At 38.6% G+C, this 17,243-nt stretch overlaps 1 protein-coding gene across 3 annotated transcripts in view; it reads left to right on the top strand.

Moving 5' to 3' along the window:
- The first annotated feature begins 10,619 nt into the window (after nucleotides 1-10,619).
- The window catches only part of LOC117432514 (uncharacterized), a 30,702-nt gene continuing 24,078 nt past the window's right edge, over nucleotides 10,620-17,243 (top strand). For 2 of the 3 annotated variants that reach the window (XM_034910779.2, XM_034910778.2), the window contains exons 1-5: nucleotides 10,626-10,679; nucleotides 11,483-11,518; nucleotides 12,628-12,936; nucleotides 15,248-15,289; nucleotides 15,441-15,560. In XM_034910779.2, coding sequence (XP_034766670.2) covers nucleotides 10,649-10,679; nucleotides 11,483-11,518; nucleotides 12,628-12,936; nucleotides 15,248-15,289; nucleotides 15,441-15,560 — 538 coding nt within the window. In that variant the 5' untranslated portion in view covers nucleotides 10,626-10,648. Of the gene's footprint in view, nucleotides 10,680-11,482; nucleotides 11,519-12,627; nucleotides 12,937-15,247; nucleotides 15,290-15,440; nucleotides 15,561-17,243 lie in introns of all 3 variants that reach the window. The other variant, XR_009320105.1, reaches the window with a different exon arrangement.

Genomic DNA, 17,243 nt, shown 5'->3' with positions numbered 1-17,243 from the left:
TGACGTCACGGTCTGTGCTGATGCAGCGTGGACAGCTTTGGTAGATGAACAACAGTTCTGAGCAGAAGCGAAATGGAGGTGGTGTTGAGAGAAATTCCTATCGCAGAAGAAGTGGATGCAATCGAAGTTCCCTTTGTGCTCCACCAGCTTCATAATTTACAGCATGATCAGAAAATGTATAGTAGAAACAGTCCCTGCTATAAAGAGATAATATAAACGTATGTTTTGTGATGTGGGACAAATTAATGAGTATTATAGCAGGCAGGATTCCCCCGGCCCTCTCACATAGGGGTTGTTAGTCAGTACTGTATTTTGATCTGGGACAAAAATAGTTCAAATATTTGCACATATGGTCACATATCTCACTTCAACTACCTGTTATTAAAGCTGATTTATTCTCCTTAATTCAAAGTAGGTTATTCCCTGTTTCTGATAGCCTTTCATCAATAACCAATTACACCTGCTGAAAATGGTTTTAGGTTCATTTCAACCGTTTAGCATTATTTTATTTTTTTTACATGTTTAAACCTTAGAACAAATATCTGAATATTTGAAAAGTATAATAACTGTGTGGAAAAGGAGTCAAATCATTTTAATTTGTATTATAAATCATTCATAAGATAATTAATACCTCTTGAGAAGCTGCACGGCTGTGCAGACTTTTAAGCCCGTGGATGCGTGACCTGGTGACGTCTTTTCCGGCTGAGTTCACGCAGACGATGAATTTGGACAGGTTTTCCGCAGAATCTGCGCAGACTTAGCAAAGTCTCTGTATTGTGAATGCAGCCAGTGGCCTGGCCAGGTCAACCCTAAATACTACATCTCCCAAAATCCTTTTCTTCCTTTCTCTCACCCCATTGGTCCATTCGAATTCTCATCCACCAGTACTCTCTCTCTGTCTGTCTGCACCTGTTTATCTGTCCAAATTGTCAATTACTAGGGGTGCCTTGATTCCTGTATAGCACCCTAGAGAGAGAACATTTTTCTACCTGTTAAACTACACCTTAATGTTGTTATTAACACAGTATGTTAACACAGTATAGACACACTGACTGGACTGTACAGTACATTAACACACACACTACACAGAGAGAGAGGGAGGTTATCACAGTATAGACACGATGACTGGACTGTACAGTACATTAACACACACACACTACACTGAGAGAGAGGTTAACACAGTATAGACACACTGACTGGACTGTACAGTACATTAACACACACACTGCACTGAGTGAGAGGTTAACACAGTATAGACACACTGACTGGACTCTACAGTACACTAACACACACACACACACTGCACTGAGAGAGAGGGAGGTTAACACAGTATAGATACACTGATTGGACTGTACAGTACACTAACACACACACTGCACTGAGAGAGAGGTTAACACAGTATAGACACACTGACTGGACTGTACAGTACACTAACACACACACTGCACTGAGAGAGAGGTTAACACAGTATAGACACACTGACTGGACTGTACAGTACATTAACACACACACTGCACTGAGAGAGAGGTTAACACAGTATAGACACACTGACTGGACTGTACAGTACACTAACACACACACTGCACTGAGAGAGAGGTTAACACAGTATAGACACACTGACTGGACTGTACAGTACACTAACACACACACTGCACTGAGAGAGAGGTTAACACAGTATAGACACACTGACTGGACTGTACAGTACATTAACACACACCGACCCAGGACACCGCAGTTTCAAAGCAACAAACACAAGCTACACAGAACGCCAGCACCCTACCTACAGAGCCTTCACCACAGACACAACAGCCATTCTGACCCCAGCCTACACCCAGCACTCACAACCCAATCCCCAACACTGCCACTCTGGCCCCAGCCAACACCCAGCACTCACACCCCCACTCCCCGGAGCCATGGCAAAGGAGCTACACCAACATCACCAACAAAACCAGGAGCACAGCCTCCGGTGAAATGAATGACATCAAACACCTGCCGAGAGCAATTTGCTCCAGACTGATGATAGAGTGAGTTAGAATGAATGAACATGATGACAATAATAATGCTAGAACAATACAAAACAGTAACACACCACTGGGTAATTACAAATCTGATAAACAATTGATTCAAACACAAAACTATAACCAAAACTCTGATGGAGTAAATGAGGCTGTTCTGGCACACTTACCAACTTAAAATTTAAAAAAAGCAAAGCTAAAAAAAAAAAAAAAAAAAAAAAAAAACTGCTCCACAAACAAATGGTTTGATACAGAATGCAAAGAGATGAGAAAAGAATTATGAGCTCTATCAAAGCAGAAACACCATCACCCAGAAAACAATGAACTGCATTTAAAATACTCCCACACTCTCCCAAACAATACAAATCCACCCTCCTAAAGAAACAATATGCATTTCAGGCTAGGAAATTACAAGAGATAGAGGACTGTATTGACACTAACAAATTCTGGGCAACCTGGAAAAAGTTACACTCCAATATAAAATGATCGGAAATTAGGAATACAAAAACGGCAATATCTGGAAAAAAACCTTTCCAAAATGTTTATCAACCAATCCCACAGGCAGAACTAACCTATGAACAAAGAGGAATTATAGAAGAATTAATCACCTTAGAAAAACTTATGAAAAAGATCCAATCCCCTCAAGACTCCTCCATCACACTGCAGGAGGTCAAAGACAAACTTAAAAAAGCATGTGGGCAAGATAGCATCCTCATTGAAATGCTACATTACAGTAACCTTGCAATACAAATCACCCTGGTGAAATTATTCAACTTAGTGTTGCAGTCTGGCTGTTTCCTTGAAAACTGGAACATAGTCCATATAACTCCAGTACACAAAAAAGGAAACAAATTAGACCTAAACAATTCCAAAGGTTATCTGTGTTAGCAGTACCCTGGGGAAGCTGTCTGTAACATTTTAAACAGCTGATTACCGAAGTTCATGCAGGAACACAAGATTCTGAGCAGAAGTCAGGTTGGGTTACTCCCCCATCACCGCACTACAGATCACATACACACCCTGCACACCCTGATCACCACACATGGACACCACAAAAACAAAGAGAAAAGATTTGCATGTTTTATTGATTTTAAACAAGCCTTGATTCAATCTGGCATCCAGGACTCTTCGTAAAATTACTCCAAAATGGAATTCGAGGAAAACTATATGACGTCATTAAATCCATGTACACAAGCAACCAATGCAGCCTTAAAATCAATAACATGAGGACAGATTCCTTCACACAGAGCAGAGGCGGGAGACAGGGCTGCAGTCTCAGCCCAACACTTTTTAATTTATATATAAACCTGCTGGCCACAGATCTGGATCAGTCCCCTGACCCTGGACTGGCCATAGACGACACACAGGTCAAGTGCCTCCTATACACCGATGATCTAGTGTTACTGTCACCCACAGCAACAGGCCTCCAGCAAAAACTCACAACACTGGAGAGATACTGTAAAGCCTGGGCCCTAGAAATGAATCCTGAAAAAACAGTGTGATCCTGCCCATTCTTCTGCACGGCAGTGAAGCTGAGGTCCAGCTCTATTCATCTTGAGAAACGGGGAAAAAAGCCCAGCAGAATAATTCCACCTGCAATTTTGTAAAAACATCTTAAACATCCACAGAAATGCTCCCAACGACGGTTGTAGAGCCGAACGTGGATATTTCTATCTGCTGCTTACAATTCAAAAGTGAGCAGAGACTGAAACTGAGCTCTGACACAGCGCCACTCCTCCAGCTGACACTGTGAAAGTGAGCTGAGCCGCACAGACAGCACTAAGCTGCTCAACACTACAGAAAGCATACAGCCCCTCCCCCACCTCCCCCCAGCACAAGATAATGGGCAGCAGTGTGGAGTAGTGGGTAGGGCTCTGGACTCTTGACCGGAGGGTCGTGGGTTCAATCCCCAGTGGGGGACACTGCTGCTGTACCCTTGAACAAGGTACTTTACCTAGATTGCTCCAGTAAAAACCCAACTGTATAAATGGTTAATTGTATGTAAAAAAGAACGTAATTGTATGCAAAAATAATGTGATATCTTGTAACAATTGTAAGTCGCCCTGGATAAGGGCGTCTGCTAAGAAATTAATAATAATAATAATAGTGTCTACATTAAAAACAAGTTACATAAACACCTGGAGACAGCAAAACAAAACACACAACAAGCTGGAGTGCTACACTGTGCTGAACAGGGAATATTCCCTCACACAATATACAATGCACAGGCTTAGTGAGCACAATCTAGAGGTGGAAGTGGGTCACCACAGACAAACGTGGAAACCCAGAGCAGAGCGGCAGTGTGGATCGGGAGACACTGAGACAGAACAGCACTTTGCACTGGACTGCACGAAATACACACAGGTCAGAAATGCTTTCTTCCACGGTTCAGCAGCCAGATCCCCGACTTCTCACAGCTTCTCACAGAGGGCACAGCACAGCTGGCTGCCCCATACATAACCACATGCCACAACATGAGAGATATACAATGACAGACACGAAACATTTTACTGTAAATTATATATATATATATATATATATATATACTGTATATATATATATATATATATATATATATATATATATATATATATATATACTGTATATATATATATATATATATATATATATATATATGCATTGCATCAGATATGATTTTCATATTTCTATAATTGTTCTTTCATGTTGAAAGTGTAGATGATGTTGTGTAACAAACTCCTACTTTAATGCATTTTGAATTGTATTTTTTAGGCAGCAGAATGTGAAAAATGTTCAAGGGTGTGAAAACTTTTGCAAGGCACTGTATATATATTTACGTTAACGTTACAGTTCAAAATCACAAAGTCAGGAAATGGGACATTAGGCTGGGTGTGTTTGTTGGTCTGTACAATATTGTGCTATCAGCTTTCCTTAGGAACTCGTATGACTATAACGAGACAAAGCAACAGTTTGGTCCTCGTTATCAATGGCACTGTTATAGAAAATCTATCCTTTTCCTGAGTGAGATACAAATTCAAATGCATTTGGGAAACTGATGGTCTTGGGTAGATGTGGCAATACCATATTGCAGTTCAGTATTTGCATAGTGGCAAGTGCACCTACTTTTGCATTGGAACAGCAGTATTATGCAACACCCATATCACATCTATAGACAATAGTGTAAAGAGTGACACTGACAGTGATGGCAATGAAAAGTGTAGTTGTTCTGTCTATGATTGTGTCTATGTTGGCAGAGTGATTTTCATACGACATGAAGCTTGATAACTACAGTCCAGCACAGAGATTTTTTTTTTCCCCAGTGTAATGACTTTCTGGGTAGTCCTGGTGGAGCATTTGTCATGTGATTAGTTGTGCCAGCATTCATGTCATTGCTGATGTCATTACTGATGTCATGTATGACATTATATCTGATGCAACTCATAGGCATACTATGGACGAGTTAAGGTTGCGTGCAGCCTAACGCCCCATTTCCCGACTTTTGTGATTTGGAACTGCAACCTTTACGTTATTTTAACAAAGTTGTTACTGAATTTCCTTTTCTTTACCGAATCTGCTACAGTATTAATTTCTAAGGTCCTACACATGTGGAAGGAAATGCATTGTACCGCAACCCATGAAGTGGAGACCACACAAAAAAGCAACCAGACCATTGTGCCAATTACTTTAGTCCGAATTACTGTACAATATTGTATTTGTTAAAAGAAAGGCTAACTTCAGAGGAAGGCTGTAATATGTGTTATTTCATGAGTCAGGGAGACAGGAACGTGTCTGTGCTGTCAGGCTCTGGCAATATGTTCATAAAAGCAAAGCAGTTTCTCTGCTTGGGGGCTGCTTTTAATCTGCCAATTGTACCTTCTGCACCGTGTCTTCATTCACATTATCACTATCATGATCTCTCTGCACACTTCTGAAAGGAAATACTGCACGTTACTCACCTGGACCTGGCATAGTAACAAGTACGCTAGGCAGACATAACATAACCTAAATATAAAACGACATCTACTCTGAACATTCGGTCCAACTAATTACACCAAAGTTACTACAAAGTACCACAAAATTACCACATACTACCACAAGCAACCGGTAACACTTTATATTAAGGTGCTGCTTATTGATGTTTTATAAATGTTTTATAAATATATCATATATAACTATGTTATAGAGTGTTAATAAAGCATTATATATGGTTTATAACTAGGCTTGCTACTTTTCAATTTTAATCGGTAAAGCTTGTTAAATGTCGAATTCCCCAAAAATATGAGTTCGACTGAAATAAATTTATATAGGATAACGGTTAGTAAAACCACTTGCTATTTTTTTTTCTTACCAAAAATAATTTAGAAATCATCTCTAGTCTGTGTAGTTTTTATACTTGCTGTCTATCCTGTCTCCGTTCTGCTCTGAATGGCTAGGGCTCCCTTAATAGGCCAGTGTAGTTTTTTTACCATCAGTCATTTTATCCTGTTTTGACAGATCTCGTTGGCTGAAGCAGCGATAGAATGCTCTCATTCATTTATAAATGACTGTCAGTCAATAAGACCGACTGTGCACTTTCATTTGCTTGCTACAGCACCTGTCATTCAAAGCGCCTACTTTGAAATTAGCAGCAAAGTTTAGGTAAGCTTTTACTATTATAGGTGTATACGGTGACAGTTACTAGTTTGATTTGAAAATGTTTTTTTTTTTTGCATGTTAAATATGATAAAGGGGTTTCTCTAAATTAGACCTTTCTCAATGGCATAAAAACTCTTTTTTTTTAAGCATAAAGGTTGATTTCACCCATGCTCTGCTTGGGTTGAAACATATAGATAACCTCTACCCCCCTTTTTTCTGGCCGAGGTGTCAAAACATTCAAAACTGTCTGGTTTATACCCTCTTGGAAGACACCCCAGGATTTATTTAATGATAGTGAAGATAAACCACTTGTCCAGTATTTTAGTTTATGGCTCTTTTTAAAAGCATTCTTTGTCCCGGGGGCTGCGCACAGTTGCCCGAGCACCGCCCGGGATGGGGAGGGAGAGTTTAGGTCAGCCAGGGTGTCCTCAGCTCAGCGCGCACCAGCAAACCCTGTAGTCTGGCCGGGCGCCTCTGGGCTTGCCAGTAAGCTGCCAGGAGCTGCATTTTTCTCCGACACTGTAGCTCCCAGGTGGCTGCAAGGTGAGTCTGCAGTGTGAAAAGAAGTGGCTGGCTGATGGCACATGCTTCAGAGGACAGCTTGTGTTTGTCTTTGCCGCTTTGGTGACTACTAAATTTAAAAAAAAGCATTCTTTGTCAGTGGGGGAGTTTGTGACAAGAAACCACGCAGACACAGAGAATGGCTTAGGAACCTCCACCCCCCCTCTGTATATTCCAATTCTGTTAATTTCATAACAGAATTATATTATGACCCAATATGACACTACATAGTTAATTGCAACCAGCTGTACAATTAACTCATTTGTTATACCCAATTAGCCTCATTAGACCATTGCATTTTGAGAGATATGGTTTTCTGTCCGTCTGAACTACTAACTGAACTTCATCTCTAAGTCTCCAGTGCACCTGCAGTGTTACAGGCAGTATATGCTACTAGTGATACGTGGACCAATATATCTCGCCTCTGCTATTCTACCCAATACTTTACCACAATATACAGTCATCTCTTATTAATATTGATTTCAAGGGACCGGCAAAAAAAATCATCTTATCAGTAATTGTTATCATCAGGAGTCCAGGCCAAATGCAGTGCAATGAAAAGTATCATTTAAAAGTACTGTGCATTTTATTGAAAATACAGTTGTAAGTGGAGTTTTAAAAATTACACCTTGCGACTTTCATCCACAGTATTATTGTATCTTGGTTTTTCAGAATTTAGTTTATTTTACATTTTAGCAGCAAATAAAATTTCAGAGTAATTTCCATTGTTACTGCTGGCTGTTAGTCTCTGTTTAAGAGGTGCAGAGTAAGGGACACCCAAAGTCCCCGTGGTGTGCAGGGGGAGTCATACAGTCAGAGGAGAGCAGGTTCTACGGGGGGTTCCACAGGGAGATTTGCTTTGACTCCCACAGGTTAGGGAGGCAAAGTCGTCAGGGATTGTTTCTCCCCGTTGTTCTACTGGGCACAAGGAGGACTGTTGTGCGGAATTGCTGCAGTGATGGAACATAACTGTACATTCTAAGTTGGAGTACAGGGTTAAAGTAATTGGGAGCACTTGTAGTGTCCAGAAATGTACTGCTGCCCCTTTAAGCAATACAACTGAGAGTAAAAAAAAGAACTGAAATTCAGAATCCCTACTCCCTAATTACAACATGCAAGTTTCTTATAAGGCAGGGAAGTCCCTTCTAAAATTTAAGCTAAACATTATTATGGATAGTAACTGATCTGCAATTTGAGCTGGATTCTCAAGGCCAATTACTCCAAATTGTCATTAACATTTTTTTTTTTCAGATAGTAGAAACACACCCAATAAAGTTACCAACCTAGAAATAAACAACTCACATACCAAAAATAGTGGCTTGTGATTTCATTTGTTCATTAACTACCTCATCAACTCAATTTCAAAGCATTAATGGATTGATTTAATTAACACATTTAGTTTGAAAATCACTTGCTACTAAAGCTCTCGTTACTATAACACGAGTTTGATATAATAACACTGTTTTTTGAAAGTCCTGCCCAATGTGCTAATGACGATAAGGAGTATATAGCTTTGAGAATGTAGCCATCCTGTCACACTGACTGTATTGTAGCTACTTCTTCTTTCAGGATCTCTGTTTGTGGAGTATGCAGTGCGGCACTTCCTGCTGTTCAAGGTCTACAAGTCTAGAAAAAAGGTATCACTGTTAAACTATCTTCTATTTCTACAAAGAAGCAGTGCTACTGAAATAAGGACACAGACGCACAAACCATAAACTCACCATACTGTTATATACATTATACATTCTATATAATGGTAGTGCGAAACTTGCTATAAAATAGCTATTAGCTCCAATCATAATCTATAACTGTCAACAACATAATTAACAGAGATGGAGGTGCAAATAACTTGTGTTGAATATTGAAACCTGTAGTTTGATGGCTCTGTATAATTAGAAGAATTTGCAAGCAGTTCTACAGCATATGCATATTACATTATTAAAACACTGCACTATGCTTGGAAACTTTGGATAATGTTCAGTAATACTAAATACACTTATACTTATTACAAGTACTCTGTTTTTCAGATGAAAGGGAAGAACAATTGTGAGAATAATAAATTAAAGCAAACACAAAAATATATTCATTGTGGATCAATGCCAATTGTGTCCATCATGTTTTTTTTTAGTAAATTCAATTAAAACATTTCAATTAAAAGCCAGAAGACACTGAGAAAGACTGTTAGTCATCCACTGAATTTACTAGTTTATTCTAGTATTTCTAAGTGTACCATTATTGAGTTATGGATGTAAAATATTAGAAAACTTACAAACAAAAAAAACATTATTGCAAAAACACATGCTCTGTGTCCATGGTTTGTAGACTGTGGCAAAGTGGCTGCTGATTAGAAACAGGTGCAGAGGTGATGCAGTGCAGAAATAATCACACTGTAATCCGGTTTGGAAAAGGGGTTTATTTTTATTTATAAACTCCCAGTCTGGTGATTAAACAATAATCCCCTGGCAATACACACCAATGTGTAGAGCACAAAAGGAAACAATAATAACTGGTTTGCAGACCAAATAATAATGCATGTTATCCGCCCAACAATAATGCTTAACATGGTCACCAGTCCGGGTGCGTGCAGTAGTGTTCGTGGTGGGTGATAACAATCAAACAGTGACTGTAGTGTTGTTGTTCCGGGTAGTGCTAGCCCAAGGCGACAGCTCTGGAGACGTGTTAGCCGTCTAATGAATTTACAAAACAAAAGACAGTTACTAACAGTGCTACAAACAAACAAAACACTCACAAACTCTTTCTTTTTAAATACAATTCAAAGGGAATTTCTCCCGGTCCTTCCAGTCCCGTGTTACTCTGAACCAAGCGAAGGAAAAGATTTACAATCCCCCGTCCCCTTTATGCTATCACGTATGACCCCTTGGTAAACGAGTGCAGCTGTCTCTACTGTCTGCAGCTGCTAAGTCATTTCCCTTCCGGCAACTGAGTCTCGCCTTCTTCCAGCCTGACCATCTTCCCGGCCCGGAGAAAGAACTGTCAGGCCAGCCCGTCCAAAGACTTCCCCTTTCGCTGCTTAGCGCTCTCACAGGTCAGGAGGAAGATTTACAACCAAAACTCACTATATTTCTGTCACAAGACACATAACATTGGTCTTTCTGTTGCCAGCTGATGACAGGTTTATACTTTATACCATGAACTAGCCATTAGAGGTGCTTATTGGGTTGGGCCAAAGATAACTTTATTGGAGTTTATTCATTTCTACTGCAAAAATCATGCAAACGACAATTTGAAGAGTAAACGGCTTTGAGAATCTAGTCCTATCTCATTTATCTGTTCACCTTGACACCACATCTCCAGAAATTGAAGTGTGAATGCATACTGTATTGCAGTACGTAGTGTGGTAGGTATTCATGCTAAAGTGAGTTCCTCTTACTGCAGTGAGACTCTGCACAGCTTGTCCTGGTTTCACACAGGAACACCACCTTAACCAGCATGAGAACATGTTTCTTTTTGCAGCGCTGCTCATACTGAGTGAGTATTATTATTTCTTTACTTTTAATAAAGATGAGGGAGCTGTCTTGCTGGGAATGATACCTTTGTGAAACATTTTACCAGGCAATGCTAGAACAGTTAATAGAATGCAGTCAATGAAGAAAGTTAAAGACTGCACTATGATAACAGTGGGCAGCAAAAGACAAGACTTCATAGGAACAATGGTCTCTTATCCTTAACAACATTTTGTGAGTCGACTGTCGAATTTCAAGGGAACAGCAAAAACATTTGTTTTATCAAGAATTCTTTACATCTGGTGACATACCGCAGAGTGCTGTAATTAAACAGTAATAGAAGTCATCTGATTACTGGTTAAGCACCATTGCAATCCGCATCACACCTCACTTTTATCCTTTAAATACAATATACTAATATATTAATGTAACATTAATATTATGTAATGTAAGCATACCTGTAGGTCAGCATGGTGCACAACACTAATACAGCACAGTAAATTGAATAAAAGAGGACCTCGAGCAACCAGACTCATGTAGTCTGGAAAGAAATTGACTTAAGAGCGAACCTAATCCACTTAATGTGTCCTGGTTTGGTACGTTACAATCAGTGCCAAACTTGATCTGGTATAACTGATGATCCCAATAAGATAATCGAGTTTTAGTTGCTGAAACTGGGATCAATTGTAGTAACGTTAGTCCAATATTTGCATGTTTACAAAAATTGGAAATGTTAAGCCTTACTAATGATATAGATGGTTAATGGCTGCATATGCCAGAATGTACTATTCTACTTGTTATTTTACATCTTAATCCTTGTATTTATAGACATTGCCATGGATAAAGTGGAATCCAATTCTACAGGTATGCTTTATCTATTTATTTGGCTGTTATTTAATCTTTGAACACTGCAGACCTGCATACAGCTCTAGGAAGGATCACGCAATTGAGATTCTATATTTCAATTGTTTTATTTTTATGTAATGTTATGTGTGAAATAGATGATGTGTAAATATCATTATGCAATACCTTAATTCCACCTCAAACCTGTGTATTAGCTTGTATTTTCAGATAGGTAAGATTTAAAACCAGTGAACCACACACTTGTCAGCTTTTGATTGTGAATTAAAGTGTTGCAATGGGGAGCAAAACAATACCGTCCACAATCTTGTATCACAACTTCTGTAATAGATCATAGCCATCACAAACCAGAACCCAGCAACGATAAAAGCATTTTGGCAACTGCAAACATTTCTATAGTAACTTTTCTCCATCATCTGCATCTGTTAATCTGGAATCTGTATTTTAGACACAGTTTAAGTGTCGTTGGTGTGAAATGCATTACCTGGTTTACAATACAATATGCTTAGTCACAAGCAAAGCATAAACCAGGTCCACATTTATGCAAGCCATGGATCCAGCTCAGAACACTTGTGCCTAAACTGGTTTTGTAGCCTCAGGTTATTGTGAAGGCTAAATAGATTTAATTAACAAGTAACTTTTAATATGAAAATGAATAGAGTCTTGATTTATAGTACAAGAAATATCTGTGTCAAATAAAAAAAGGAAATACAATGAAGCAAATGTAGAATAATTTTAAAGTATTGATTAGGATTAACTTTGTCAAAAATAAATCACGAGAACATAAATCAATGTGCAAACAAGAGGAGGCCATTCAGCCCATCAGCGCTCATCTGGTTCCCAGGATTTGGTTAATTGCAAAATGAAAAGTGTCTCCTTCTCTCTGTCCTGAGTATGTCTCCACTTTGTTTAGTGTCATCTGCTCCTCATCTTGGTTCTGTGCTTTAAGTATTGATTAGGATTAACTTTGTCAACTCCTTTTAAGATGTTAAAGACTTCAATCAAATCCCCATTAATTCTTCTTTGTTCTGGACTAAATAAATTCAGTTTAAAGATGTGTAACTGTCTTGCTCAAGATACAAGATAACATTTTTTTTATTATTTTTTTTCAGGTGTTTTCCATGCCCTGGATATTATTACAATGAATGAAAAAGTATTGAAAGGAGCTAATGTGTCATTTCATTGTCGGTTTCCTAATGAAGAGAAACTTAACTTAACTGAATACACCTTCTATCTATGTAAAGATGGAACGTGCATTGCAATGAGAAAGTGGGGAGGAGAATCTGGGGTGACTTTTAGCATTAAAAATGTAACCAGGTATGATAGTGGAAACTACAGCTGTGTGTACTCAGAGCAGAAGAGAGCACTAGAAGAGGTGACAGTGCCAATGCGAACCCCTATAATCTTCCTTCAGATACTTGGTGAGTAATATTACCTATAAGGTGGCATCTTGTGTTTGTTGAGGTAACTGGAATAATGTTAATTTGTAGCAAATTTGCTGTAATGGCAGCAAATTCATAATGAATTCCGGCTCAATACCACAGGAATAGCACCTGAATATCGTATGCATTCCCTCCGCGTTCAGAAGTAATTCATTTTTAATTCAACCCTGTTAATTCATGTGGATTCAATTACCCATATTCATTCCATGTTCCTTTGTAACAGATTATGTTGATCACATGTATAAGGCAAAAGTGTCTTTTGTTTAGTTTTTATACACCCTGTGCGATGGATGCTCATATGGCATCTTCCTCTGTGAATACACGTTGGAGAGACTGTGTTCTGGGGCTGGTTTATTTGACACTCATATTGAAACTCTCAGTTAAGTCTCTTTGGTGGGGAAGTATGAAAACACCAAGGTATTGCAAGCCTGTTTCAGGAACTGCCTGCAGAGGCTGATACTGTTTCATGTTTAACCGTTTGCACTCAATGGACCGGTTTTAACTCTAGAGGTTTTCAATGGCAGGGTTTCCATGGAAAAATAAAAATCAGTCTCACCTTTTTTCTCACGCTATTTTGGTAGTGCCTTTTGGGTAATTTGGGTTTTCATGTAATTTTCTTTTACGTAGAGAAATTCTCCTTCCAAATGCAAATAACCTAAGTTATGGGAGAGTATATCTAAATGTTTCTGTCTGAGTTCCAATTTGACCACTGCAGCTTCTTAAACTGGATTTCCACAAAGTTTTTTAAGTTGTTTTGAAGAACTGCAAGTGTCTGTTTTGTTGTATTAAATACATTTTGGCTACTGTAAAAGGCGGATGATGCATTACATTGTTTTGTGAACTCACTAACGGTAAACACTGCAAAGACAGCCATGCAATGCTGAAAATGAAGCATTTGGTTCTGTGCTTGTATTTTACAATTCAGTTTGGAAAAGAGATATTTTAAGCACTAAGTATTTTGAACACACGTAGTATCTTAAACATGCTCATATTATTTTAAACGCTCATACGATTTTAAACTCAAATAGTATTTTAAACACATATGATTTTATACACTTGTATAGTATTTTAAACTTGTATTGTTTTTTAAACACTGTGGCAGGGTGGAATCCCTGCCAGTGTAATGTGCTTGTGTGGGGACTATTGGGTTGGCAGGGAGGGGGTTAAATTCCTCCCTGCCAGAATACATGTGGGAATGTGGCTGGAGTCTTAATTTAATGATTGATGGTTAATTAGGCTCCAGCCACATGGTATATAGGAGAGAAGAAATCTTTTGTCTAGTGAAGGGAGTTGAGCACTGAGCACTGAGCACTGAGCACTGAGCACTGAGCACTGAGCACTGAGCACTGAGCACTGAGCACTGAGCACTGAGCACTGAGCACTGAGCACTGAGGTTTATGTCTGTGTTGATCAGTGAAGCCTGACATTAGTGTTTTGTTTGAACTGTTTATTTTGGCCCTTGTGCTGCTGTTTGTTTGTTTGTTTAATAAATGTCTGCAACAGCACTTAAACTGCAGCTCTCTGTGTCTGAGCCTCTCTCCGAATCACTTACTAACTTCACTAGTCTGCGCAACAGCACTTAAACTGCAGCTCTCTGTGTCTCTCCTGCCGGTAACGAGGCTTGCCAGTGATCCCACCCTGTCACAAAAAACTCATATAGTATTTGAAACACTCGTATGGTTTTATACTCACGTGACTTTATACACTCATATAGTATTTAAAACACTCATATAGTATTTTAAACACTTATAAGGAGGCTTGGTGGTCCAGTGGTTAAAGAAAGGGGCTTGATACCAGGAGGTTCTAGGTTAAATCCCAGCCACTGACTGACTGTGTGACCCTGAGCAAGTCACTTAACCTCCTTGCGCTCTGTCCTTTTGGATGAGACATAAAACTGAGGTCCTATTGTAAGTGTCTCTGTAAGTCACTTTGGATGTCTGCTAAATGACCAATTAATAATAATAATAATAATAATAATAATAATAATAATAATAATAATAATAATAATAATAATAATAATAATAATAATATTTCAAATACTCATAGTAGTTCAGAGACAAAACCACTTCCTATTCTGCAGCTCAGTTTCACTGCAATGCTACATCACTAATGAATCTATAACCAGAAGATTTCCAACACAAAAAAGTGGGTTGACAATGCAGCTGTTTCTAATACTAGGTATATACATGCATTTTAAAACTTGGTTATCACTCCTGTACATGCTGCGGTCTATAATATAATAAGAGTCGAATGCATTATTATAATAACAACAATATACGTTTGTTTTAAGATAATGGTAATGACGGCATGAAATGGAAAACAACAAAAACAGGTATGTATCTTTTTGTATTTTCCATCTGTCTGTCTGTCCGTATGAGTCTGACTTTCACTCTTAATTATTAGTCCTTTATGCTATTGTATTTAGTGCTCTGAATTGCATTGCACTTTAACATTGTATTAATTAATGACTGTATCTGTTTCAGTTCCTAACTTTGTAGTTGTCAGTGTGCTGTGTACACTTGGATCCATTGCTGTGCTGTCGGTGGCAATGGCACTGCTGATCACCCTATTCAAACGCATGAAAACCCTGAAGATGGAACCAGGTAGTGTGTATTTAGTGCAACAGCTCTGATCAGTGCCGTTTACACCTGCATTTCATCTGCTCATGCCAGCTCAAGAGATGGTACAAGGAAACTGACGTGCCCATATCTAAATCCAGTTACAAACTAGGTCTTATGCCAAGTGTCTGAGGGGTGGGTGTACAGCTATGGCCAAAAGTCTTGTATCACCTAGAATTTTTGGACTGACACATAATAACATAAATAAAATATATATAAACATCATTTTTAGATCTTTTATTTAATATCATTTAATATCAAGCCATAAGAGTAGTACATTATTTCATGTCAGATTTCAAAATGTCAATTTTTTTATTTGTGTCAGTTTTTCATTAAGCGGTATATCATTCAAATGTTAATGTAACATTATTCAGAAGGTTTCATTCGACTTTATGAAGCAAAATGTGTTAATTCTGTGAGGTGATGCAAAACATTTAGCCATAGCTGTACATACTACGTTGAACATCACCAAATATAACTAAAAACAAACTAAATGTATATGTCTAAATGTGTTTCGTAGCCAGGATACTTGAGCATAAAGGATGCTAAGTATCAAAATATGCATGTGTGCACAAGCAGTTTGAACTGTGATTCTGAGAGAATGTTCTGATTGGATTGTAAGTGCTATCACAGAATCCTGGATTGAAGTAAATAAACAACATATTAGGAGACATAAGCCGAAAAGCCACTGACCGAATAGCATCAACTGCAACAAAGACGTTCACAAACCAGCAAAAGCATTGTTAGTTCATACCTACGGCAGTTAACATTTGCAGATCAAGGTTCTTTAGATTTTGTCAACATCACCACCTGAGTGCCGTGTATAACTTAACAATCCATTGTTTCTTGGTATTTGAAATCAAATGTGTTGTAATATTGCTGTCCTGTTACAAAGCTGTTAAACCACAGATGCAGACTGGTGCTGTATTACCTTACTGCAGCAAGCCTGGTCATCTTATTGACACAACAGAAAATGAACATGTTCCTAAACAGCGATGCCAGACTAGTGTACATTTTTAATGCAAATTCATCTTTGCAATGCACTGTAAGGATGAGCGGATGTCTTTTTAATACATCAAAAGTTAAATGAATCTCACTGGTAAATGAAATAATAGCACAAGCAATAGTGTTGTTATTAGTTACAGCACACTCTTGTTTCATTATTTTTATGTGTGTAAATAATCAGCATGAAGCATTTTAAAATGCCTGTGAGAGGGGGCGTGTGGGTGAGTCACTGATTGAAGCCGAGTCACTTTTTTTTTTTTAAACGCCACACAAGCAAACTGTTTTCTTTTCACTGACACCGTTCTGAAGCACCTGCAGGTGCTAAAAGCACACGTAAAGTTCAAAATCAAACAATGAAACAAAAAGGAAAAAAAAACACTAAATAAAACTACAAAGACAAGTACTGCTTTCCGCAAGGTCTCGCCACCTCCGCTATTCTGCAAGGTACGAGACTACATCGTTCTATTATTCCCTCAATATACTTTTGATGGGGTTACCCAGATCCCCCCAAGCTAACTAACTAACGTCCCAGGGACTGGATTAACTAACACCAGTTTGGGTACATGGAAAATACAAGGTTGGCGGTTGCGTCCTCAGCCATCTCAGTTTGCTCTTGCTGTGGTTGCTTGCAGCCACTTTTCGTCAGGCTTGTCCACAATCAAA

This window comes from Acipenser ruthenus, chromosome 52, assembly GCF_902713425.1.
Source record: "Acipenser ruthenus chromosome 52, fAciRut3.2 maternal haplotype, whole genome shotgun sequence".
NCBI lineage: Eukaryota > Metazoa > Chordata > Actinopteri > Acipenseriformes > Acipenseridae > Acipenser > Acipenser ruthenus.
Note: the sequence above shows the minus strand (reverse complement) of the source record. Positions and strands in the feature narration are given on the sequence as shown.